The following is a 26,686-nucleotide window of genomic DNA, read 5'->3' on the forward strand; positions in this document are numbered from 1 at the left end:
ACATGTCGAGCCCGCACTTATAGACTGGTGTGTGCATTGCACTAATGATGTTTCTAAATATGTGTCCAGCCTGCCATTGCAGGCTGGTGTGCGCATTTGCACAGATGGTGGCTCTAAACACATGTCCAGCCCGCCATCATAGGCAGGTGTGCGCTTTGCACCGCTGGTGTTTCTAAATATATGTCTAACCTGCCATTACAGGTCTGTGTGTGTGCAATTGCGGGACTGCTCAGGCTAGCCTGTTTAAATCACTAGCCATCCTGAAAGGATCTTTCACTATCACCAGAGCCCCCTGGGCGTACGCCTTAGGGGTGAAGCGAGTGGTAGGTGCAAGGCAGGTCAGGTACACGTGTGCTCCCTGCCCCGGTAGTGAGGACTACCCATGTGTTTTTTGGCTATGAGTTTTGCGCTTCTCATACACTAACATGGGGGAAGAGTTGAAATTTTCTTCAGGCTGCAGTAGTGGTTTGCAGCGGAGCAGCCTCATGATGTTTCCTATCATTGGATTTGCATTGACAACCCCTTTCCAGTGGTAAACGTGGCTTTGTCATGATTCACGTGCAAATGCCACTACTAGAAAGTGGGTATTTCCCTGCTCTAAAACCCTTTGTGTGCCTTTGGGCTTGGCTCCAGTCCACGCTGCAGGTTGGGGGAGCATATCTGGGCATTCGCCAGCTACAGGTATAAAACACTGGGCATGCAACTGGAATGTTATGTTATGAATTTTTAGCGCTCAGCTGCCCTAGCAAAGGGGTGTCCCAGCGCTAAAATACAACTGTGGTAGGCAGACTGGGTGACGCACAGAGAAACCGATTATGCAGGAAAAAGATAGGTTTTTATCGCTTTACGGAATAACACGTGGTTTTGGATACTTCTGATGCTCACAGGGAGGGAATGACAGCCCTCTGCCATCTGCTGGCCTGGCTGTATAGATTGGAGGAAGAGGTTTTCACACTTGGCCTCTGGAGCCAAATCATGGCTCCACTAAAAATTAAAATCTGCATTCCACAGGCCTCATGGCAGACAGAACTGAAATTTAGGAGAGGCATCTGTGGTTCAAAGGGAGACCGTTTAAACCAACCCAACTTCAAAGGCATACTACTCTATAACTACTGGTGCCATACTTCAGCAGGGCAGAGATACGCTTGTTTGGACGTGGGACCAGAGAACCTGGAACTGTGTGGTGCACACTGCCGGAGGAATCAGTTGTGCACAAGGGGATTACTGCCATTGAAAAGGATTGTGTGCTCTTCCTAAATAGTGGCTGGCCTCCGACTTCTTGCTGCTGTGTGGCACCCTGTAATGTGCTCTCCAAGGGCTTGTTGACGTCCCCCCTGCCCTTTTGGAGTTCTCTGAGACCTCAAAGATCACCAACGACGGACTCACACCGCCTACTTGTGACACCTAGAGAGTGGTGCTCTCACAAGTGCCCACATCGTCTGCTGGATCCCAACTAGTAGCGCGGTGTGGAACTAAGAATTGTGCCTGGAGACCAGATTGCCTTATGGGGAGCCCCAAAGTCTTGCCTGCATCTAAGGCGTGAGGCCCCCGCATTGTGGAGACCTTGGCACACATAAGCATCTTGTTGGTGGTGAGTGAATTCACCAGTTGTGGGATCCAACATTGCCCGCTTCGCCGATCGTTCTACATCTCTTTCGTGTGACAGGCCCACTGCATGCTCATTGCGTGCGGTGTCCGATTCTCAGGTTGCAACAGTCGGAGGTGGAGATGTAATCGTAGTAGTGCCTCATCCTACCTCGTGGGGCATTGCTGAACTTGTACCTGTGTGTGTGACCGGAACTCTCTGGTGCGACCAACATCAACGTGCACCAGATGTTGTGCTTCATTTCCAGGGAGGTACAGAATTTGCAACTCTTCTGTGTGTGTGACCGGCACTGTCTGGTGCAACCAATATCAACATGCACTAGACGTTGTGCCTCATTTCCATGGAGGTACAGAATTTAAAGCTCAGAACGGTCTGGTGCGACCTGTGTCATCGCGCACCCGACATTGTGCCCGGATTGCCTGGGTGCGACTCTGATCAACATGTACCTGACAGACTGCCTCCTCCTTCCAAGAGGCCCCCCTGCTTCTTTCTCCATTCATCTGGTGTTTTGTTTTTGGCCCTCAACACGGCGGACCAACAGCCCTCTCCTCACCTTACTCTCCCCGACGACATTGTGCTGCTAGGTAGTATTGCCCAGCTTGGGCATGGGTGGTGAGAGTGATTGACTGGGCTGGAGGAATGCTTCGGAGAAACATCTGAAGTGGGTCAAGAGACTGAATGTCCTCCATGTGCTTCGCAGAACTGGTCTGGTGCCAGAAGGCTCTTGTGGACCCCTTTGGTGTGACCTACTATTGCCCTCAGCCCATTTCTGCTCCGCATCCTGTGGATGAACTTCTCGAGTGGCTGCCAAACTCCCTTTGACAGCTGCCTCCTATTTAGTCCTGCTATCTACCCCTACCTGCTTCCCTGGAACCCTGACTAAGAGTGACTTTGGCCGTTTGCGGTCTAGCATTGGGGGGATGACGGGGTGTCTCCAATCAGGGGGTGTAGGATAGTCAGGGTGTGTTGGAGGATGGAGGGAGGCTTGGGGCCACGGGGTCTGTAGTGTGTTATCAATTGATCTGCTGGATATCAGTTGCACCGCATTAAGGTGCTGAGTGTGTATGAGTGTGAGCACGTTCCGTACAGACATGCCTTATATCCGTTGCACCACGTATCGATGCAGTGTGTGTGTGTGTGTGGGAATGACAGTCTGTGGACTGCCTGTCATTCACTACACTGACTTGCGGTGTTGTTGCCTTACACGTTGATTTCTTGCTAGAAGAGCATTACGTTTGACATTGGTTTTACCCGCGTGGCCTTGGCCACCGGTGCTGCTAAAAAGTGGTATAATTCTGTGTATGTACATATCTCTGATATCGTTGTGACCCGGGGTGCAGCCTGTAACTGTGTGGTATTGAACTATAAGAATTGCTAGGATGGGCCCGGGGTGGACAATGTGTTGCACGGCAAAAGGGTGCTGGTGGAGTGTAGAATAGGATCTTTCCCAAGTGTGCATATTGTTGATGTCATTCAAACACGGCCTAGTACTGTTAGAAATAATTCCAAATGCGATTTATGCCCAAAAACACATGATGTTCATGTTGTGTTGATTATTATGTGTGTTGAATACAAATGTTATTTACATACATCACACGTGAAGTCTCTTTTGTGACGCTCAAGGTATATGTTGAGTGTGTGCTGTGCCAGTGCTTTACTCACTGCCTCTGTGGTAAGCCTGACTGCTCAGTGCCAAGCAAACTAAGGGTGAGCGCAGGTTGTGCAGTGTGTGTAACCACCCACCCCTGATGGGAGCGGTAGGTTCTGCCTGGCTGGGGTATTGCCTCAGCCAACCTTAAAATGCCAGTTCCAATAGTCTCTCAGGGTGAGATGTGAATCTCTCTTAGTGTGAGCTGTCCATCTCTCAGTGTGAGATGTGCATCTCAGTGTGAGCTGTGCAGCACTCAGTGTGAGTTGTGAATATCTTAGTGTGAGGTGTGAATCTCTCAATGTAAGGTGCGACTCTCTCAGTGAGAGCTGGGCATCTCTCAGTGAGAGCTGGGCATCTCTCAGTGTGAGGTGTGAATCTCTGTGTGAGGTGTGGATCTCAGTGTGAGGGGTGAATTTCTCAGTGTGAGGGGTGAATTTCTCAGTGTGAGATGTGCACCTCTCAGTGTGAGGTGTGAATCTCTGTGTGAGGTGTGAATCTCTCATTGTGAGATGAGAATCTCTCATTGTGAGATGTGAATCTCTCTCAGTGTGAGCTGTGTACCTCTCAGTGTGAGGTGTGAATCTCTCAGTGTGAGGTGTGACTCTCTCAGTGTGAGATGTGAATCTCTCTCAGTGTGAGCTGTGCACCTATCAGTGTGAGCTGTGTACCTCTCAGTGTGAGGTGTACATCTCTCAGTGTGAGGTGTTAATCTCTCAGTGTGAGGTGTGACTCTCAGTGTGAGATGTGAATGTCTCTCAGTGTGAGCTGTGTGTTTTGCTGTGTGAAGTATGAATCTCAGTGTGAGGTGTGAATCTCTCAGTGTGACCTGTGCAGCTCTCAGTGTGAGCTGTGCACCTTCAGTGTGAGCTGTGCACCTCTCAGTATAACCTTGCAGAGTGCATTCCAGGTCACAGCAGATTCTGCCCCCAGAGGTGTGCCAGGTGGCACTCCAGTCCAGCTGGATTCGTAATGTGTGAACTTGCCTCTGCCAGGGTATGCAGGCCGGGAAGCTCTGCTCGGTCTAAGAGGTTGGCGCTCAGATTACTGTCAGATTACTGGTTCCAGGTGGACTGGTTCTTAGGGGCTTTTTGGCAAAAGACACAGAGCAATACTTTGCGTTGTTTGGTACCGCTGCGCGAGAGGTGCCTCCATCATCAGTCGGCCTGGTGCTCCTCTTGGGTAGCGCTGCGCGAGAGAGGTGCCCCACTCAATGAGCTGTCAGGTCGGTGCTCTAAATAGAGTGGGGGGGGCTCGCGCCATCTGCCACCTATTGCGGATGCGCCATACATGGCAAACTCTAAATGACCCCCTTGGTGATTTGCAGAGGATCACACATTGGCTGCTTACAGACCCGTCGCCTCTGGCTCCGACGCTCCTCTGCCTTGCAGCCTTGGGCTTTCAGCGATGAAGCGTGCCCTGCCTGCGGCCCTGCCCATGGTACCCTAACGGCAGAGCTCATGCTGACATGCAGTGCAATGTCACAGTGAATCAGCAAAGCGACGATGTGCAGCCGGGAGTGGACACTCGGCTCAGCGATCCGAGTAACATATTAATGTCAAAGCTGATTCCCGGAGCCTCGGGGCACACGTGCGCCCTCCAGCACCTTGATGTCATTATAGCTATAAAAGTGCACACGGACCCGGCATCTCAAGCCACGGGGAGTCCAGCGCGAGGAGCACAGGTGGGAGCCCTGGAGGGAGAGAGCAGGCATGGCCAGTGCTGGCAAGACCCAGCAAGGCCAGCTGTTGGGTTTTTGGTGCATTTTGTGTTTATTTTTAAGACGGTCAGTGGTTACAGGATCACTGCATGTGCTGTGCGTGTAATGTGTGTTTGATGGAGAGGGGTATGCACTCGCTGTAAGTGTGATGTGTGTTTGATGAAAAAGGGGTGTGGACTCGCTGTAAGTGTGATGTGTGTTTGATGAAAAAGGGGTGTGGACTTGCTGTAAGTGTGATGTGTGTTTGATGAAAAAGGGGTGTGGACTTGCTGTAAGTGTGATGTGTGTTTGATGAAAAAGGGGTGTGGACTTGCTGTAAGTGTGATGTGTGTTTGAAGAGGGGTAGTGCATGTGCAGTGCGTGTGATGTGTGTTTGATGAAGAGGGGTATGCACTTGTAAATGTGATATGTGTTTTATGAAGAGAGGTAGTGCATTTGCTGTATGTGTGATGTGTGCATTGATGAAGAGGTGTATGCACTTGCTGTAAGTGTGATGTGTGTTTGACGAAGAGGGGTAGTGCACTCATTGTAAGTGTGATGTGTGGTTGATGAAGAAGAGTATGCACAGGCTGTGCATGTGATGTGTGTTTGGTGAAGGGGTAGTGCACTCACAGTAAGTGTGATGTGTGCTTCACGAATACAGGTAGTGCACTCGCTCTACGTGTGATGTGTGTGTCACGAAGAGTGGTATGCACTTGCTAGAAGCATGATGTGTTTGATGAAGAGGGGTAGTGAACTTGTTATAAGTGTGATGTGTGTTTGATGAAGAGGGGTATGCACTCGCTGTAAGTGTGATGTGTGTTTGATGAAAAAGGGGTGTGGACTCGCTGTAAGTGTGATGTGTGTTTGATGAAAAAGGGGTGTGGACTTGCTGTAAGTGTGATGTGTGTTTGATGAAAAAGGGGTGTGGACTTGCTGTAAGTGTGATGTGTGTTTGATGAAAAAGGGGTGTGGACTTGCTGTAAGTGTGATGTGTGTTTGAAGAGGGGTAGTGCATGTGCAGTGCGTGTGATGTGTGTTTGATGAAGAGGGGTATGCACTTGTAAATGTGATATGTGTTTTATGAAGAGAGGTAGTGCATTTGCTGTATGTGTGATGTGTGCATTGATGAAGAGGTGTATGCACTTGCTGTAAGTGTGATGTGTGTTTGACGAAGAGGGGTAGTGCACTCATTGTAAGTGTGATGTGTGGTTGATGAAGAAGAGTATGCACAGGCTGTGCATGTGATGTGTGTTTGGTGAAGGGGTAGTGCACTCACAGTAAGTGTGATGTGTGCTTCACGAATACAGGTAGTGCACTCGCTCTACGTGTGATGTGTGTGTCACGAAGAGTGGTATGCACTTGCTAGAAGCATGATGTGTTTGATGAAGAGGGGTAGTGAACTTGTTATAAGTGTGATGTGTGTTTGATGAAGAGGGGTAGTGCGCTCACTGTAAGTGTGATGTGTGTTTGATGAAGAGGGGTAGTGCGCTCACTGTAAGTGTGAAGTGTGTTTGACGAAGAGGGGTAGTGCGCTCACTGTAAGTGTGATGTGTGTTTGACGAAGAGGGGTAGTGCGCTCACTGTAAGTGTGATGTGTGTTTTATGAGGAGGGGGTATGCACTCGCTGTAAGTGTGATGTATGTTTGATGAAGAGGGGTATGCACTTGCTGTGTGATGTGTGTTTGATGAAGAGGGGTATGCACTTGCGGTGTGACGTGTGTTTGAAGACAAGGGTAGTGCTCTTGCTGTAAGTGTGATGTGTGTTTGATGAAGTGGGGTATGCACTCGCTGTAAGTGTCATTTGTGTTTGATGGTAGCGCGGCGTGGATGTAAGACTCAGAAAGTGTCTGGAGACCAGGACTGCAGCGCGGAGCTCAAAAGTTTTGCCCGCATCGAAGGCGTGTGGTCTCCTCATCATGGTATCATGGGCACGTATAAGCATCTTGTTGGAGGTGAGCAGATTCACCGGTTGTGGGATCCAAAGTGACCCACTTCGTCGATCATGCTGCATCTCTTGTGCGACACGCTCGTTGCATGCAATGTCCGATTCTCAGGTCGCAGCCCTCAGAGCGGGGGGGTGTAACTGTAGTAGTGTCTTATTCCACCTCATGAGGCATTGCTGAACTTGCGCCTGTGTGCGTGTGTGCCCAGCTTGTCTGGTGTGACAAATATTAATGTGTACCAGATGTTGTGCCTACTTTCCATGGAAGTACGTAATTGCAACTCTTCATTGTGTGTGACCGGACCGGGCTGGTGCGACTCGTATCATCGCACAGCTGACGTGCCTGGATTGTCTAGTGCAATGATGCAGTACCTCTTTCTGAGGGAGGCTCTGGTTTTCTCTTTGTTCTAAGGCAGTCTGGTGCGACTCGTATCATCGCTCACCAAGCGTTGCACCTGGATTGCCTGGGTGCGACCCTGATCAACATGTATGTGATGGGGAGACTCTTCCTTCTGAGAGGTTCCCCCTACTCTGCTTTCCTCATCATTCTTCCTGTGTTCCTTTTCGGCCCTCATCGCAGCAGACCAACTGCCCTCTCCTCACCCGGCCTACCCTGACGACAACGCTTTGCCAGGTACTATCACCTTTCTGGGGCCTGAGTGGTGAGAGTGATTGCCTTGGCTGGAGGAACGCTTCAGAGAATAATCGGAAGTGGGTGTAGACACTGTGTGAGCTCCCAGGTGCTTTGCGGACTTGGTCTGGCGTCGAAAGGCCCTTGTGGACCCTTTGTGTGTGACCGACAATTGCCCTCAGCCCGTTACTGTTCTGCATCCCGTAGAGGAACTTGTTGAGTGCCTGCCAAACCCCTTTTGCCGACTGCCTCCCAATTGACCGTGCTACCTACCCCCACCTGCCTCCCTGGGGCCCTGACTAAGAGTGACTTGTGCGACCGTGTGCGGCTTAGTGCCTGGGGGGAGGATGGGGTGTGTCCAGTCATGGGCGTGTAGGCTAGTCGGGACAAGTGGGAGGGTGGAGGGAGGCCTGGGGCCATGGGGTCTTCTTCATGATACCAATTGACCTGCTAGGTATCGGTGGCACTGCATTGGGGTGCTAGGTGCGTATGCATGCGAGCATGTGCCATATGGACCTGCCTGATGTCTGTTGCACAGTGTGGTGGCGCGGAGGGATTGTGTGTGTGTGTGGGAGTGACAGTAAGTAAACCACCTGTGATTCACGACACTGGGCAGCGGTCTGCCAAGTACGTTGATTTCTTGTGAGGAACGTATTACATTTGACATTGGTTCTACTACGTGTGCTGCATTCTGCATCACACGTAGAAAGAGGAAAACTGCCTCAAAGGGTTGTTTTTATGCAGGAAGGTGTCCTTTCCTGCACAGAAACAATCCTGCCTGTGCACCCTGTACTATGACACAAGGGTGCCTGTGTTGGCGCTAGTCTGCACTCAGTGTGCAGGCGCGGAGGACGAGCAGGAATGCTCCTTATTTAAACAAATATGGCGCATTCCTGCCCTCTCCATTTGACGCAGTGCATCGCAGAAAGTTGTCTTGCTGCGCTGAGCCAAATGTTAGTAAATCTGCCCCCTGGTAAGGCCTTGGGAACTGAGGTGTTCGAACAAGTGAAGTCAATCTACGAATAATATTTCAAATGTGAGTGCAATGCTGGCTTAATCATTCTTCATCATAATTACTTTTATAATGTGTTTTTATGACTTTTCAAAAGGAGTTGAGTGTTCAAACACAGATCAATCACGTACATGTGAAACGTATTTAGAAATTTGCATTTTAGTTAGGGATGCAAATATATTTCATAACAATAAAAACTTGTTTTACTCTTCAAGTAACATAAATTACATCTCTATATATTACCAAAACAATTTCACAAAGCAAGAGTCCTTGAAATGTTTTTTTAGAATGCCTGTGTTGTAGTCAGGATTGTTTTTTTGTGCAGGAAGGTTCACCTTCTTGCTCAAAAACAATCCTCAGAGGCATTTTGCTCTTTCTAAATTCTATGGATGATTCCCCTCCCTGCTCAGAAAACTGTAGTCCACGCCCTAGTTACCTCTAGGCTTGACTACGGCAATGTTCTTTATCTGGGCTCTAACAAAGCTACGATCCAGAGACTTCCAGTGGTGCAGAATGCGGCTGCTAGACTGCTGTGTCATGTGCCCAAGTCTTTCTCAGTCGCCGGCTTCCTTCGTAACCTTCACTGGCTGATGGTGGAGAACAGATTAAAATTCAAAGCCTTGTGCTATAAGTTTAAAATTAAAACTGGAGTGGCCCCTAAATATTTGCAAGATCTAGTTCAACGCTACCAACCCTCGTGCCCTCTGCCCAGCAGATGAGGTTTTCTGTCCCGAAATTCAAACTCTCTCGCATGCGTGGTCGGTGCTTTTCTTATTTAGGACCAACCCTGTGGAATTCTCTACCTATGTCACTATGCGAGGAAACCATATATGGTGGATTCTGCAGAAGCTTGAAGACTGCTGCAGAATGCAGCACATTTAAAGAGAGGAAACAACAAGGAGAAATAACAATATTTCTCCTCATTACACCTTCCCTGAAGAGGCGTAGCATTTTGACGCATTCCCAGGTTTTCCAGTGGTGCTAAACGTGGAATACGCCAAATCCATGGGTGGATGCGTGGGAACACCCATGATCCACCCATGGAAATCCTCCGTGGGGCAGAGTAATGCAACACAGCCTCAAAGGATTGTTTTTGTGCAGGAAGGTATCCTTTCCAACGCAGAAACAATCCTGCCTGTAACGCAGGGACCCCCGGTACCATGGCACAAGGGTGCCTGTGTTGGCGCTAGACTGCACTTAGTGCGCCAGAGCAGAGGATCTTATCTAAACAAATATGGCGCACTCCTGCTCTCTCCATTTGACGCAGTGGATCGCTGAAAGTTGTCTTGCTGCACTGCGATAAATGTCAGTAAATATGCCCCCTGGTAAGGCCTTGGGAACTGAGGTGTTTTAACAAGGGAAGTCAATCTAAGAATAATATTACAAATGTGAGTACAATGCTGACATAATCATAATTACTTTTATAATGTGTTTTTATGACTTTTCAGAAGGAGTTGAGTGTTCAAACATAGATCAATCACGTACATGTGAAATGTATTTAGAAATGTAAATTTTATGTAGGCATGCGAATATATTTCATAACAATAAAAACTTGTTTTACTTTCCAAGTAACCTAAATTACATCTCTATATATTATCAAAACAATTTCATAAAGCAGGAGTCATTGAAATGTTTTGTTAGAATGCCTGTGTTGTAGTCAGGATTGGGTTTTTTGCAGGAAGGTGCAGTATCAGTGGTTGGCCAGGTGTGGTGCTGGATTTACAACTGTTTCTTTTTCGCAGTAGTAAGACTCCTAAATTTGTCTCCACCCCCTTTTTGAGGGTGGAAACATGTAAGTCTACACTTTAGAGTAACTTTTCACTCTGATTTGATGAATACATCAAAAGAGTAAAGTTACTCAAAAGTCCAAAAGTAATTTACACATGTAAATTACTCACAAGTCACAAGTGTAACTTACCTTTGTGAATTGCCTTCCATGAGCCTGATTCTTAAAAAAAAGTTATGAATCTGTACCTTAGTTTGCTCTCTTGCAATGGGTGCAGATTCACAGGTTTTTTTAATTCACAACGTTTTGAAAGTTCTCCTGGGCTGTTGTTACATTTTCAAAAGGTGCTGCTGGAAGTGTTTTCTGATTGCCTAGTGATGTGCACGTGAAGGGAGTCGTGCTCTCACAAGTATAAATAGTGTGCATGCACTCAATCCAAAAAGCCTCCTTGGGTGAATGCAATTGCACTTTTATATCTTTTTCTTTTTTTCTACTCCTGAGGGAAATGTTTACCCAATAAGACACAGCTTTGCCTTTACCCGACCCATTTTGGGGTGCTCCCTTTTGAATCCCACCCTGGAAACTTTTTTTTGTCTTTCAGTGACAAGAGTAAATATGCAACAGTTTTCAGGTGAGAACAGGTCTTTGGGACGTTTTTCGAGACCCGAAAACTCATGGGTTTGTTGGGGTTCACTAAATTTCCACTGCATCACCGTCCTTGAACTCCCTACCTCAGGAATAAGATTTACTCATGTTTAACTGTACAGATGTTTTACATAATAGGCAAACCATTGGCCCCCACATGTTGAACTTGCATGCACAGATGACTTTGTGAACCAGGTCCAATGAATCTGTCAGGGAACAGGGCTATGAGTGACAGTGCAGCTATCTGAAGCCACCACATCAGTGTTTATGTACCTGGCACACACAGGGACACAAGGAATCTACCTAAGAGATGCACTGCACTGTCACAAAATGAGGACATCTAAGACACGCAGCCGTCCTACAACCACATGGCATAATCGAGACCCCAAACTGGCCAAACATAAGGCTCCACAGCCCAGCAGTGCGAGAGCAAAGAAGCAAGACTACTACTATCTTTCATGGCAGGACAAAACCGGACTGAACATAAGCATCAATAGCCCCAGGCAGTAACAATCTTTAATGGCCCCAGACATAAAGGAGCATTAATGGTCCCAGGCGGTACTTGTCGATGACCTGGATCACCAATAATGCGCTCTTCAGTCGGGTCCTAGCCCAACATCATCCGAACACAGAGACAAGCAACTTGTAGTCTCTTGTATTTGTACTTTGTAGGACCCAGGGGCTACTTAATGGTGGGGTCAGTTCCTCAATGGGCAATTCCAGTCCCAGGCTCTTCTTCCATTCTAAGACATGCACTGCCGGCTGCAGGTCCCATGTCAGCAGGTACTCTTGACACTTAGCCCAGCATCTGTGGCAAGACCACTGTCCAATGAAATATGTGCATCTAGAGCAGAGCTTCAGCATTGCAGTTTTATTTGTTGTTGCAGTTTTTTGTAGTGCAAACTCGACCCGAAGGTATCAGAGCGCTTTACACGGGCACCAGTTGCATTACAGACACATTAATTTTTAGGCATGGGCAATTAAGTGATTTGCCCAGAATAACAGGATGTTTGACTCTCCTGCCAGACTCGAACCTGGTTCCCCAGCTTCAGTCAGCCACTCTAGCTGTTACGCCACATCCTCTCCAAATGTATTCTGTTGATGCCAGCTGAGAGATTGGCTGGAACAGGCTGCCATGAGGCAAACATTGCTCTGTTAGCTGGCTTTGTGACAGTGTCCGCCCCTTGTAGTAATGTTGGGAATGTATCTACCTGCTTGAGCCTAACATTGGTTGTCTGTTCGCTGACTATGTGACAGTCTCTGGTAACTGTGGTGATGCAAGATTTTAATCTCCCTGTGTGAGATTAACATGAAACGTGTGACACTTGGCAGGGCTGTGACTGTGTGTTTTGAAATACGTGTCTATATGTGCATGAGTTGCCGTGTGTGCACCTGTTGGAGCCTGGGTTTGCATACATGCTGCCTTCTAGACTGCACATTAGTGGTTGTGTGTGCATGTGTTCCTTCTTGTAGGTGTCTCAATCAATCAATCAAGTAGTATTTATAGAGCGCAGTTTGCCACCCGCAAGGGTATCCAGGCACTTGCTGCAGGTCTCATTCAAAGAGCCAGGGCTTGAGCCCCATCCTGAAGTTGGTCAGCGAGGTCGCGGTGCGGGGTTGGAGGGGGAGGGTGCTCCAGGCTTTGGCGGAGAGACGGGAGAAGGAGCATCCTCCGGTATCGCAGCGACGTCTGCAAGAGATCTGCGCAAGGGTGAGGTGTGCAGAGTGGAGGTTCCTGGGAGGACAGTGGAAGTGCAGACAGGTGGTTCAAGTAGATGGGTCCTTGGTCATGGAGGGCTTTGTAGGCATGTGTCAGGAGCTTGAAATGGCATCTCTTCTGGATCAGGAGCCAGAAGAGGTCTTTCAGGTGCTGGGTGATGAGGGTTCTCTTAGGCAGGTTGAGGATCAGTCTGGAAGCTACATTCTCAATAGTCTGCATTGAAGTATGCATTTCTCTGGTGCTTGTATGTGGCTTTGTGTTTATGTTTGCTGAGTGGTGTCTGTTTGTGGATATGGGGTGTCTTGTCCAGTCTGCGCCTTTGTCTACATGTGTGTAGCTCAATGCATCAATGCATATGTGTACTTATGTGCTTCAGTGTGTCTGGGCATGCATGTGTACTCTTATGTCAATTTATTCCTCTCTGTGTATGTCTGTGCTTATGTTCTCATGTGGGGCCCTGTATGCCTCTGTAATTGTGCATGTGAGCAGTTGTGCCTCTTTGTGCTTTTGTGTGTGTGTGTGTATTAATGTTTACCTGTTGGGCCACGTCTACCTCTGTCTGTGTGCCTTTAAGCATGTGCATGCATCTGTGTGAACATGTGCCTGTGTTATTTGTGTGACTGAGTGCTTGTGCGTCTCTATGCGCTTCTTTAATTATGCATGTGTGGCTCGTTGTGTTGCAGAACGGTTGAGAGATGCAGTCTGTTATGTGAGTGAAGGAGGTCTAGGCACTGTAGCACTCAGACGACCTGAGGGAGGAATGGTTTAACCATTTGCCAGGGCGTTCGAGGGCACGCTGCTAATCCCGCCTATTGCGAGGTGGTTGGGGTTTGACAATGGTTTGCTTTGTGTTGTAATATCTGGTTATCTTATGACAAAAATGTTTTGCTATTATGCATTCAAGAAGGACCTGGATAGCTCCGAGAAGCCGCTTTCAAGCACCTGAGATGACATATAGGACATGAAGAGTAGGGTAAATGTTAAAGAATTTGCAGGGACTTAAACTTCAAATGAAAACAGTTTTGTTGAAGCACTTGCAGTAACTTGTCTTCTTTTTCCTAGAGTACAGAAGGGATAAGGAAAAGCTTGGAGTGTGTAATAGGGAGAAAGCGTTGAATACCCTTCTCCAGGTTGACCATGGTCCTTGTCATCTCCACCATGCCAGAGGAGAACCCACCATGGAAGCACCAGGAAACACGTTGCGGACTGAGCGAGGCGGAGCTTGAGTTGATTGCCCCAAAATGGCAGCCAGAAGAGGTGCCCCTTTGGAGCAGGGCGAGGCAGAAGATCAGGTAGGGGCTCAAAGAAGGAGGTGGAACCTCATGTGGTCAGAACTTCCTATGCTCAGGCTTCAGTAGAATTACAGCAGCTCTGAGTTAGTTGAGATGCCCATCATGGGCCGGTATTACACTTGTTGGTGCCTCTGAAAGAACAATGTGGCTGGGGCAGTAACAGCCACACGTAAGGAAAGCAGAATATTTCTCTACATGTTAGCGAGTCTAAAAGTCCTATATGGCTCCGACAAAAGAAAAGTACATAGGAGGGAGATTTGCATTGTGAAATGCTTAATCTTCAGTATTTGGGGCACATGTTCCAACACATTTTCCCATAGACACGGACAGGGTAAAACACTTTTATACATCTGGTCCTTAGTCCCAAGCAATGGCAGCCATTTTAACAGCAAAAGTAGCCAATTTAGGCCTTGTTTGACTTATCTGCCTTTCTGGTCTTTGAACTTTGACAGTTTTTCTGTTTATTTATAGATGTTCTGGACCAGTTGCCAAATCCCTGCTTTACAAATTTATCCCGATCCTGTTCTGGTTGCCTCGCTATCCCATCAGGGATTTCCTTGTGGGAGATATTGTTTCTGGACTCAGCGTTGGCATCCTCCAGTTACCCCAAGGTAGAGACTTCTATTATATTTTGTACTGTTGGGAGTGTTGTGTCTGTGTTCTCATTCACTAAGGCATTCAGTCAGATGCTGGCAGCCAAGCACCAGCTGCACAGAGAACAAAGTAAGCAGGAACCGATGGGAACAAAGTACAGCTTCTTTCACTTTTGAGAATGAAAGAGTTCATCTTCAGTTTACATGTTTCTCTCACTTCCAGCACCTTTTTAATTTTGGATAATTCATACCTCTTTTTTGATGTCTGTGCAGCGTGGTCTGGCTGACTTCTTTTATTGATATTAAGACATTCAATTGTAGATTTCTTCGCTCACTAAAATGCACCTCCTGCAATGGATTTTTCAGTGGAGCAAACATAAAGTATATAAAAGAGTGAACATTTATAGATCTCAAAAATGGGCCTTGTGCCTCCTTGATATCAGGCATTAGTGACTTAGGCAGTAGAGAAGATGTCAGGACCAGACAGGTCACACAGAGCACTGGAAACCCCTGGTGGACTGAAAAAATGGTATCTTTCATAGTTGGTTGGTTGAGGCTTCCTTAACCCATACAGCTGTGATAGCCCTGATAGAAGGTCTGAGTGTCATTAGCCGATATGGCTGCTGTAGAGAAGTACTTTCTCTGTGCCGGGCCTGAAGGGCTGAGATATGTCATGGGCTTCTCTCTAGAAGTAGCTTTTTAGCCACTATGTTAAGGACCCTGGGCTGATTTTGAAGAAATATTTCTGGGGTAGAATGCTACTAAGCCTTTGTGGAGACCGCAGTGCTCACTCTGTGCATTAAGGGTTGGAAGTAAAACATTTGCCGGGGTTGCTTTTATCTCCTGATCCAGACATGGACAATAAGGCTCATCACATTGTTGTCTTGCTAAAAAGGTTAATACTAAAGCAGAATACAAAAATGTATTTTATAATGTATATCAAAAGAGATTGAGAGACATCTTTTGTGCTCAAATTTCTTGAAGCAGAAACCCAGTTTAATTGTATTGCCGTGGGAGATTCCATTTAAGTATTTTCCGAGAATATTGTTGTATTTTGTGCCTTACATTCCAAATACACCTCTACATGGTGCTTACTTGGTGGCCTGAAATAGGTTGCATCGGTGTATTGTTTGTCTTACTTATTCCTTGAAATCTAGTCTGCCTGATGGAGGAGTCTACAGCGTATGTTTAAGAGCGCCAGAGTCGTACCATATTTTCAGGATAACCATTAAATCTGGACAATAATTCTATTTTGATAGATTTTATGTAAATGTATATCATGTGGATGACCTGCAAAGCTGTCTGTGACCCAACCGTTCTGGAGCTACGTTGATCATCCCTGGCACACTGCAGCTCACCCAACTTAATTTGTTCCTTGGTTTAACTTTCCAATGTTGGAAAATATGATGTGCATCTGCAGAAGTATTTATGCATCGTACTTTTCCATCTAGAAGACATTATTTGTTTAATCTATGTGCCCTTCGTATACTCATGTGTGCCCCTTTCCCATTAATGTTAACTAGTCTCTGTATTTTCTATTAACTTGAATTCTAGAGGTGTGTTCTTTTACTTTTACATAAAAGTACTACCATCCGCCATTGTGGTCATGGAGAAGGAGGGCTTGTCTACAGAACGATTGCGCAACATTGCATGATCCTTTTCCAGGACTATTTTGGCCTAGGCTTAGGAATTTAGATTTAAACAATTCACTGTGTTGTCAATTTGCATGTCGGCTGTCTCCTATCTGTTGGTATCTTTCTAGGAACGAAGGCCCAAACTAGAGACCCAATGCTGCTGGTAAGGCTGAAGCAATGACCTGTACAGAGATCTTTCATCACTGGTCACATCTCTCCATCCGCATCTCACCAATTGACTTGCTCTTCTGACCACACTGTGACATGCTATAACTAATGTCAGGTCAACTCCATCCTGCCTCGCAAGATCTCCCCTCCTGTGTGGTCCTGTTCCATGGTACCTTTACTTAATAAGTTTGAGCCTCTCCCCTTTCCGCCACTTAACATACAACCTAGAGATATGGGGTTCAGCTTTCTGACCCCCGGGCACTAAGGACTAATTAATATGCCAATCCAATCTGAAAACCAGTTGGATTGTGACCCATACACAACCTGTGGAGATTTGTTTCAGGTAAAGTTGAGTCCCATGAGAAATGTAGTGGAAAACCAAGTCCTCTTTTAATGATTGAATACCAAAGTCAAAAGCTAACCAGATAAAAGAATATACATTTTAAAATATGTATTTTTAAAACTAAAACCCTAGTTTTTGTGAATGCAGGATGAATAGTAGCCACAATAAAAACAAATATTGGGACAGCAAGGAAAAGTACGAGTAATTTTAACAACAGGAAGTACTTCAAAGTTATTGCTAAAGATTTTATAGCACTAGTACCTTCATTTACTACTTCTAAGTGCTATCCTAATTTTAACACTAGTACATTAAAAAATAAAAGCCTAGTTTGTGTTTCGAAGATGGTTCACACCGAAATACATGATTCCAGAACAACAAGTTCTATTCTCAGCTCACAAAGGCAGCTGTGTGCACTTGTGACAACCAGAGTCCTCAGCGCTACTGCTCAGACAGCTAGGCATGGCCGACGCCTCCCAGCTTCAGTTAAATCATGTATGTTATGTTATGTTAGGTATTTTCTAAAGCGCAATCTGTTACCCGAAGGTGTCCTGGCGCTATCATCAATCCTACCACTGACTGTGTCTGTCCTTCGGTCACCTGGCTTGAAGATCCTTTCCAACTTTTAGCCCTATGTGCAGTTTTTATAAGATTATTTAGAGTATGGTTGAAGACTTTCAGAATAAACATTCAGCGATGAGTGGCATATGTTCCCCACTGGATATAACAAGGAAAACATTTGAAAGGTGTCCCAAAGCCAGAAAAAGAACTCTCAAATGTTTATGTAGATGAGTCACTCGGAAACACCATCATAGGGCCTGACAGCCCAGTGAGTACTACGGGGGAATACTATTTAAGTAAGCAGGACACACTAGAAGTAATTCCACTGTGTATCCCAATGAACAGCCCCTCAAGAGAGTTGGGTGTGACACAAGATTCAATATACACTAATCGAGAACAGCTTGACAGGTGAGAAGTTGACGAAGACAAGATGGGGAATGTTTCTGTATTATTTTAGAACATTGCAGGTCTCGCTCAAAGCTCACAAACCCAATATGGTTAGAGTTTATTGAAAAATGTAATATAATATGTCTCCAGGAAACATGGACAACAGATGAAACCCATATTAATGGATACAAGACGTTTCATGCACCTGCTGTCCCTGCCACACATGGGAGACCTAAGGGGGGTTTATGTATTTACATTTCAAATCAACTGAATGTTAACAAGATTCCCCTGATGACCACTGATAACTATTATCAAATTGTGACCTTGTATGTAGATAAACACTATTGTTATGCATTGATACATTTTTATAATAATGCTCAAAGGGTCCAAATTGCTGGTGTTTTAAAAAAATTGACCAGGGATTTGAACAAGTTACAGTGTGGGAATGGGAGAGAAGTGGTTGTTGTTTGGGGGGTGATTTTAATATTGGCCTATGCCCACTAAGTGGAGGGAAACATTGTGAACTACAATTAGAGAACAATGATGTGTGTTTTCATTTCCCCCACTCAACATATGGGGATCTTTTAAACTAGATTTTATTCTCTTTCGATTTAGGTTTTGCGAATAATCTTTGTTCCCCTCCAGTTTCTTTTAGTCAGACGTTTAATGGGAAAGGCACAAATTCAAATATAATTTTTCAAAAGCAGTAACGGTGGACCTCCTATGCCGCACCTCGTGCCAGTTCCTATTTGTGAGTTCGCTGTGCAAACTGCCCCTGCGCCAGCAGTTGAGTGGCGTCACTGTGCTCCCGATCAAAATACATTCTAATGAATGGGGGTGCGCAGCTCAAGAAGTCCAATCGACCAAATAGAAAAAATAACTTCTTTATTCCAATAAATCTCTTTTCTTAAAAAAGCATCAGGTACAAGCAATCCAGCCAACGCGTTTCAGTCCCATATAGGGAACTTCCTCAGGGCAAAAATTAAATGTGTCACTAGTAAAGAATACTTTGTAAGGAATGCCTTCAACGTTTCATAATCGCAGGTGTATAGCAGTTTTTAACTTCATTGGTGCGTTTCTTTATATATCTGTGGCGACTGCCAAAGACATTCCACAGAATTTGATAAGTCAGTGTCCACGAAGATTCACCATAAAAAGTAATGTGGAGCACCTCAAAGTTATCTTGCTCTCCCAAAACAATATCCCAAACGAGTCCAAGGATATCACAGTGTTAGAAAAATATTTGAAAAATATTCTCTCAAGAGGAACAGTGTATTGCACCATGGCCCATATGAATTCTCAATCGTATCTGTGGAGACCTTATCTTCGTACACGAACACGTCCTGCTCCGTAATTGGACTTCTTTAGCTGCGCACCCCCATTCATTAGAACAAATTCAATGATAGATTATATAAAACTACCTAACAGATGTGCCACAAGACTCACAAATTTTAGAACTCATAAGATCGCCATAAGCGACCATTTCCCACTGAGTATAATTCTAACTTTTCCTAACAAAATGTGAAATCCCCAGCATAATACAGTATCCACGGTTAAAAATATATCCGTGGGCAAAACTAATGGCTATTCCTTACAGTGGGGGAAGATAGATTCAACAGAGTTCACTAGAAAAATTGTGGAAAAAAGTTGTAACTCCTTTTTAATCTGTTTGGACAAGACAAGTACCCACGCCAACATCCTAGAATACTATGCACAGCTCACAGGCGAAATAAAAGACGCCTTATAGGTTGAGAATAGGAAAGAAGAAATGAGTAATCATGGATGTTTTGACTCACATTGTACCAAAGCCTACACAAAATTAAAACATGCTTTGCATAAATCAGAAAGAAATATCAACGGGATAAGGTTGTGTAGAAGGGAATATAACCAGGCCCAGAAGGCCCGTAAAAAAGAACTAAAAGATGAGACATGGGTAATGCTGCATGGAGCATCACAAAATAGGGACAGTGCAGCATTTTGGCGAGCAGTAAATGCCACATTCCTTAAAGCTAAAGATACACCAACTGTAGAGATTGCCATTGGCGAACACCAATGGGTGGGTTTTTACTCTAAAGTATATAAATTGGAAATGGAGAATAGTATCTCAAACAATACACATATATCACAGGGACTAACGACCCCAGTTACTTATCCCATAGATCTCTCGTTTTTCCTAGAAAAGGTAACACGCGCAATAACTGAGAGCAAGGGGGGTAAGGCACCTGGCCCTGATGGCGTCCCGGTGAATCTTTTTAAATCTAATCTGCTCTTATGGGGCCCACTTTTAACAGGGTTTTAGCAGCCTGCTGTTCTACTGGATTCATCGAGACATGGTCAGAATCTATTCTGGTACCTATTTTTAAAAAGGGCGACCAGCAGAATCCAGCGTGTTACCGACCAATATCTTTACTGGATTCGCTAGTAAAGAGAGCGGGATGGATTGTGCTTAATCAGCTCCAAGAATGGGCAGAAGATAATCACGTGCTTTCAGATGTACAATTTGGGTTTCGCCAGGGTTTGGGTACATTTGAACAAGGATTAAACCTTAATATTCTGATAGGGCAGTACACATGGTCTAAAGAAGGTAGACTATATCTTGCCTTCGTAGATCTATTGGCAGCTTTTGACTGCGTGATACATAGTAAATTATGGGAGATTTTAGCCACTATGGGGGTTGAGACGTCACTGATTCAGTTTTTAAGGCACTTGTACTGTAACGCGAAAGCAAGGATTCGCTATGGACTTAAGGGTGAATGCACTGCACCGTTCGACGTGGAGAGGGGGGTTAGACAGGGATGCGTCCTGGCACCGTTTTTATTTACACACTATACTAACGGTTTGGAACAAGCATTGATAGAGGAGTGCCAGGACTTGCCACAAATAAACAACCGTCCCATACCCGCCCTTCTGTATGCAGACGATGCAGTGTTGATGGCCCGCACACAATTAGGACTCCAAAGGGTACTCACTAGCTACACAGAGTACATGGAGAAGTTGGGTCTACGAGTTAACTTTACTAAAACTTTTATAATGAAGTGTGGTAAAAATAGCTCTAGGTGCAGGGGCATTTTTATTGGTAATAAAAAGGTGGAACCTACCATAACGTTTCCTTACCTAGGTATTTATTTGATAAAGGGACATGGTACCATGCAGTAAAAAACCGTAGTCTGCTTTTAATGAAAGCTACTGCAGCCCTGGCTAATTTAGCGTACAAGTTGGGTAGAAAACCACCAGCAGAACCTTTACGAATTTATAGGGCAAAATGTATCAGTATAGCGATGTATGGTGCGGGTGTGTGGGGCTACCGTCAACAGGTGGAGAATGCTTTTTTCAATTATCGCCTGGCGGTTCCAGATAGTACCTCCACCTACGTTTGCCACTCAGAACTAGGATGACCTTACATTTCAGACCTAACAAAAGTCCAACAAGTTCTGTTGTGGCATAGGATCTGGACTTCTCCAAAAACCACTTTTAATTGTGACATATTAAAAGATAGCCTTATGTTAGATCGGGCTTTTGAGATTCCTTGGCTGAAATATATAAAAAACATTATGAATGACTTGGGCCACTCTGAATATTTCAATACTCCCGGAATTTGACATTCTGTTACCAGAAAGCAACTTAGAAAATGCTGTTTGACACATATGGAGGCAAATAGATTTGCTGCCAAGGAAGCTAAGTCGTCGGTGCAATCTAACCAACTTATACTCACTACTTATGGTACACAGCCGTCCCGGAACTTTGCATTAAGTGAGTATGACCGATTTGTTTTAGCCCGTTTTAGATTCGGATTTTTTCATCGCTTGATAAGCTTTCCTGAATTAAACGATTGGTCCATAACATTAAGTAGTTGCCCATGTGATAAACAATCTCAGCAAACAACTATGCATTTGGTTTTATTTTGTAAAATTTATGTAATGCAAAGAAGGAGATGGATTGTACCTATTTTAAGACTATTAGGCTTGAGACAATGGAGGCCAGCGTTTGTATCACTACAATTTTTTTAGAAAATGAATGTTTCTCAACGTCAATAGCATCAGTATTGTAAACTGCAGGAAAGGAATCTTTATATGAAATGCGCTGGAGATGACAAAATGAATTTGTAAATTATTGTTGGAATTAAACGCTGTATTATCGTGTAATTTGTATTACTCCAGTATTGGAACTTTCATAGATTCCCATAGCTTGTATCAATCCCCGTCGTCGGAATGGGAGTCTCGGTAAACCAAATAACATAGCAGTAGATACAAAAGAGAAAGAAAAAGGCCTAGGCCTCATTGCCTTTTGTAGCATATCCACCTCTTTTTGTAAAAGAGACCAAAATAAAGTAACAGCCAATCAGATTAGCCTCACCCCACAGAACCCTCCTGAGAGAACCTCAGAGCCTTAGATTTTCTACCGCACGTTGTGCTAAGGGTGTCTCCTTTGAGCTCTGCCCACTTCAACTCTAGTTGACTACTTTTTTCATTTTTTTTTCTTCAGAACTGTTTGGCATTTCATTTAGAAATGTCTGACAAGGAGAAGAAAGCCCTTTTCAAGGCTTGTTCCACCTGTGGCAAGAAGAGGCTGTAGGTGGAGGACAGGCATAAGGACTGCATTTATTGCCTGTACCCGGAGCATAAGGCAGCAGACTGCAAGATCTGCCGCACCTTCTCTACGAAGACCCTCCGTGACCGTGAGGGTCGCCTCCTCACTTGGCTCCAAAAGCTAAAGTCAAGGAAGGAAACTCTGTTAAGTGACAGTGAGGACTCATCATCTGGCACCTCATCTCGAAGGTCAGTGAAAAGGGGTAGGGCTTCCCCTTCACCATCCTCAGAACGTCCTGTTAAGGCCTCAAAAAAGACCCCCGTGAGTCTGAGAGCCGGAGTCCTAGTAAATCTCCTCACCATGGTGCAAAGGAGAAGAAAGAACTATCTGCAGCTGCAGCAGTGGTGGAGTCTGCTAAAGCTTTTAAAAAGCCCTCTTCTCTAACATCTGAGAAGTCAGAGAAAGATTCCGAATCGTCGACGACGCTGCAGAAGACTCCGTCGACGAAAACTTCAAAATCCCAGGTGAAAAAAGCTACACCGTCGATGGGCTCGTCGACGGTACCTTCTGGCCACATATTGGCGTCAGTGTTGACGGGAGCGTCGACGACGGTTACGGCGATGACGAGGGTGTCGATGACGGTAGCGGCGACGACGGTGTCGTCCACGAGGGCAATTACGACGATGACGACGGCAAGAGTGTCGACGGTCTCGTCGACGGCAGTGTCGACGACGCCCATCTCTTCGTCGACGATTCAACCGTCGACGGTGGATCTTCTGTCGACGACCTCGTCGATGATGGTTTCTCTTAAAACCCCATCGCCGACGGTGCCGTCGACGACATCTTTGTCGACGGAGAGGATTACTATTTCCCTAAAGAGAATAACGCCTGATATGACGTCTCCAAGGAGGTTTACCCCCTTGCCTCCCGCACTGTTGCTCGAGGAAGAAGAGGACCCTGATGGCTATGCCAATAGCCCCTCATAATTGTTGGTAAAATGTCAGGACACTGATTCTGAGGGCGAATACACTCAAGAGTACTGATACCAGCAATCCTATCGTGGTCAGGAAAGCGCAGGCCAGGAGATGGTTTCAGTCCCTTCTTCCCTCCTGGCAGATCTCCAGGGCATGTTGCAGAATTATAGGAAGAGGTTTTCTCAAGCTACTCCTCCACCATCTTCGACTTTCTCTGCAGTACATGCTGTGCCTACACCATCGGCTTCTGCAGTGTTTTCTCCGGGAGAACCATCCCAGATGGATTCACAGCCGCAGGTATCCAGCCCAGGTATACCTCCAGTGGTCCAAGATATTCAGGATGATTCCTCGGACGAGGATCAGGACGATGGCAACAGATCAAACCAGTGTGTAGAGTGGGAGGGTTATGTGATCCCGGATCCAGCTTCACCTACTCCGGATCCAGTGGATTCTCCCCCGGCAGACATTGGGGGATTTCACAAACTGATGGAAAGAGCCTCCAGTAGATTCAAACTTCCTATGCCTTGAGTTCAAACGGAATGCTTCCTTTATGATTTTAAGGAGCCCTACAGGAAAGTGGTCCGTTCCATTTCCATTGTCAGCCATGTCTGGGACGAGGGTTTGAAGGCAATGAAAAACCCGGCCACGCCTGGAGAAGAAGTACAAGGCGCCTGAGGATAGTCCAGCGTCCTTGATAGGTCAACCGAAGCCGGATTCGGTTATATCGCAGGCGGCGCAAAGAAAGTCACACAATCCTTCTGTACCCCTGACAACTCCTCCCGATAAAGAAGGCAGGCGCCTTGATAATGCGTGGAAAAGGTTTCCTCTATGTCAAACTTAAGTCAAACTTAAGACAAAATCCTAACTTTACTACTACTAAATGCCTTCTGTGAATACCAAAAGTAGTAGAACAGACTTAAGACAGACTTAAGACAAACTTAAGACAGACTTAAGACAAACTTAGGACAGACGTAAGACAGACTTAAGAAAGTCTTAAGACAAACTTAAGACAGACTTAAGACAGACTTAAGACAGACTTAAGACAGACTTAAGACAAAATCCTAACTTTACAACTACTAAATGCCTTCTGTGAATACCAAAAGTAGTAAGTTTAGGATTTTGTCTTAAGTTAGTTCTGTGAATCGGGCCCTTGATTTGAATGTTTGTCATTTTTTATTTCCTGATCTTTTGTACATTCCGTCTTCTCCATTGAAGATTACAATTTCGCCCCTTTGCATTCTCCTTTCAATGGCGTACCTTACTTAAAAGGTTATTTATTTTTCGCTCTTCAGTCTGCCTCTCCTGCTTTTCCAATGTTAATTACTACTTCCCTGTTCAATTACTGCTCTGATTCCATACAGCCCAGGAACTAGGACCACTCTTCCATCATCAACCTGTCTGACATCCCGCCCCTCCCCCAAACCCCAATCCGGGGTATAGAAAGCAATTCCAGTGTTACCTATTTAGCAAAGCTACCCTAATAGTACACCACAAAATTGTGGACAATTAATTTCTAATCACTCTTGAAAATAGCAGGTATGAAATGTGCAAAAAGGTAGGCGAGAATCAATTTTCCACTATTTTACCAATGTAATCCACTGGACGCATTTGCAGAATTTTGGTATCACACTGGCAGATCATTGTTACAATACCTGCTGGCTTAAAATTATACTGCTAAACTTCTAAATTTCCTATACAATTGGACTCATAAACGTTTAGTTGATTTATGAGATGCTAAATCATAAAAGCACAAATAAAAACACAGTACATCACAACTAGAGCATAATTCGAACAAAATGATGAGCTAAAAAAAAGACAAATAGAGCATTATGTATAAATAAAACTCATAGAAGCATGTGAGAAAGGGAATGTAGTCCATCTAATGAAGGATATTCTAAATTCATTGGGAGACTTAGTTGGATAGCTTTTCTAAAAAAAAAAAAAACACAGAGAAGGGAACATGCTCAGAAGGAAGTAATTGTAAAAACAACAAGCATTTGCAATGCTACAGGTCTTACATTTATTACTACAGGTCTCACATTTATGAGAGTATGAGCTATTGACATTGTAAATGACAATGCCTTTTATTTATGTGTTGTTTTTAAAAAAGATAAATAAAAGGCATTGTCTTTTACAATGCCAGTAGCTTAAACTCTCGCAAATGCACGACCTATTGTATCGCAAATGCATGCTATAAATTTTTTTTTAAGTGTTAGCAGAGAGCATGTCCTGCCTGCAGCAGTAGGCAGGACAACACTATTTGAAAAAATAGTGCTTGGAGGCTGTATTTAATGCCTACTGAGCAATACCACACGTAACAGTGGGTGTCACCATGGGAGTTTACAAAATGAGACATGGCGGTACTAAGGAGGGACTACTAAGCCTTTTGACCAATGAACAACCACAGTTTACAGTGGAAAATGGCACAAGCCAATGAAAAATGTGGGCGTAGCTTCAAGTCTCTACCTCAATACAGCATGCCTCGCAGAGCAGCACAAGTGCTGCCCAGGCTCGACCTAAAAAATGAAGTTTTTACAAACACACAATATAGTTACGTCAACTAGAAAGAAAATGCCCTACAAAATCTTTATTGCACATGAAAATACTGAAACTAACATTGAAGTGGCTAGAGAAGGGAAGAGAGCAGGGCTCCACGCGCACGTGAGTTGTACAATTTATAAAAATGACTAATAACAGACTGAGAAATATATGTGAATATTTGTGACCATCAATTCGGAAGAATTGACTTGACTCAAAAGAAAATGCATAAAATGATAACGTCCATTTTGTTTAGGTAAGACAACATATATCGTGTGCATGATGATTTAAAAAAGAAGCATATAGGTAAATAATATCACATCACAAGTCCAACTTTTCATGGCGCATCTCCAAGCTGTATTTTGGGTACAATCTCCTGATGCACTATGGCATGGTATTAATTTATTTTGGACATTTAAAAGACGTAGTGCTTTTATTTTGGGCAATTAAGAGTCAGAGCTTGTTACGAGGGGATCACTTTTGAGAATGAGCATTTCTGTGGGCCCGATTCACAAAAGTAATCTGAGACAAAATCCTAATTTAACGACTTTTGGTATTCACAGAAGGCATTTAGGAGTACTAAAGTTAAGATTTTGTCTCAGTTAAACTTAAATTTTAGTCTTAAGATAAACTTAAGACAGACTTAAATTTAACTGAGACAAAATCTTAGATGTAAAGTTAGCATTAATTTGAGGGGCACAATCCAACTTTAAGTAATCCTCATTGATGGTCTCATTAAGAGATTGCCCACTCAATGACTACACCAATAGCGATCTGAGAAGGGGACGAAGGGCTAGAACGTCAGAAAGGTACCGCATGCGAAGCTCCTCATAGGCCTATAAAAGCTGGTGTGATCTGGGGAATGCCCAGAATTTGTCTATATAAGGAGTTTTTGAAAGTTTGCTGAATCGAGGCATCCTCATAATCCCATATGTCCCTCCCATAAGATGCAGCTGAAAGACTTTTTGACTGGAAAACTTTTATCAGAGTGGAACAGGACTTGTAACCCAGTCTGGTGGAGAAATCATAGATAGAAGAGA

The 26,686-nt window shown here is 44.9% G+C and overlaps 1 protein-coding gene across 1 annotated transcript in view; it reads left to right on the forward strand.

Annotated features, from left to right (window-relative positions):
- Positions 1-13,694: 13,694 nt before the first annotated feature.
- The window catches only part of LOC146797360 (solute carrier family 26 member 6-like), a 187,101-nt gene continuing 174,109 nt past the window's right edge, over positions 13,695-26,686 (forward strand). The window contains exons 1-2 of the mRNA XM_085624366.1: positions 13,695-13,924; positions 14,396-14,535. Of these exons, the coding sequence (XP_085480492.1) occupies positions 13,770-13,924; positions 14,396-14,535 (295 nt within the window). The 5' untranslated portion in view covers positions 13,695-13,769. The remainder of the gene's footprint in view (positions 13,925-14,395; positions 14,536-26,686) is intronic.

The sequence above is a fragment of the Triturus cristatus genome, chromosome 9, assembly GCF_964204655.1.
Source record: "Triturus cristatus chromosome 9, aTriCri1.1, whole genome shotgun sequence".
NCBI lineage: Eukaryota > Metazoa > Chordata > Amphibia > Caudata > Salamandridae > Triturus > Triturus cristatus.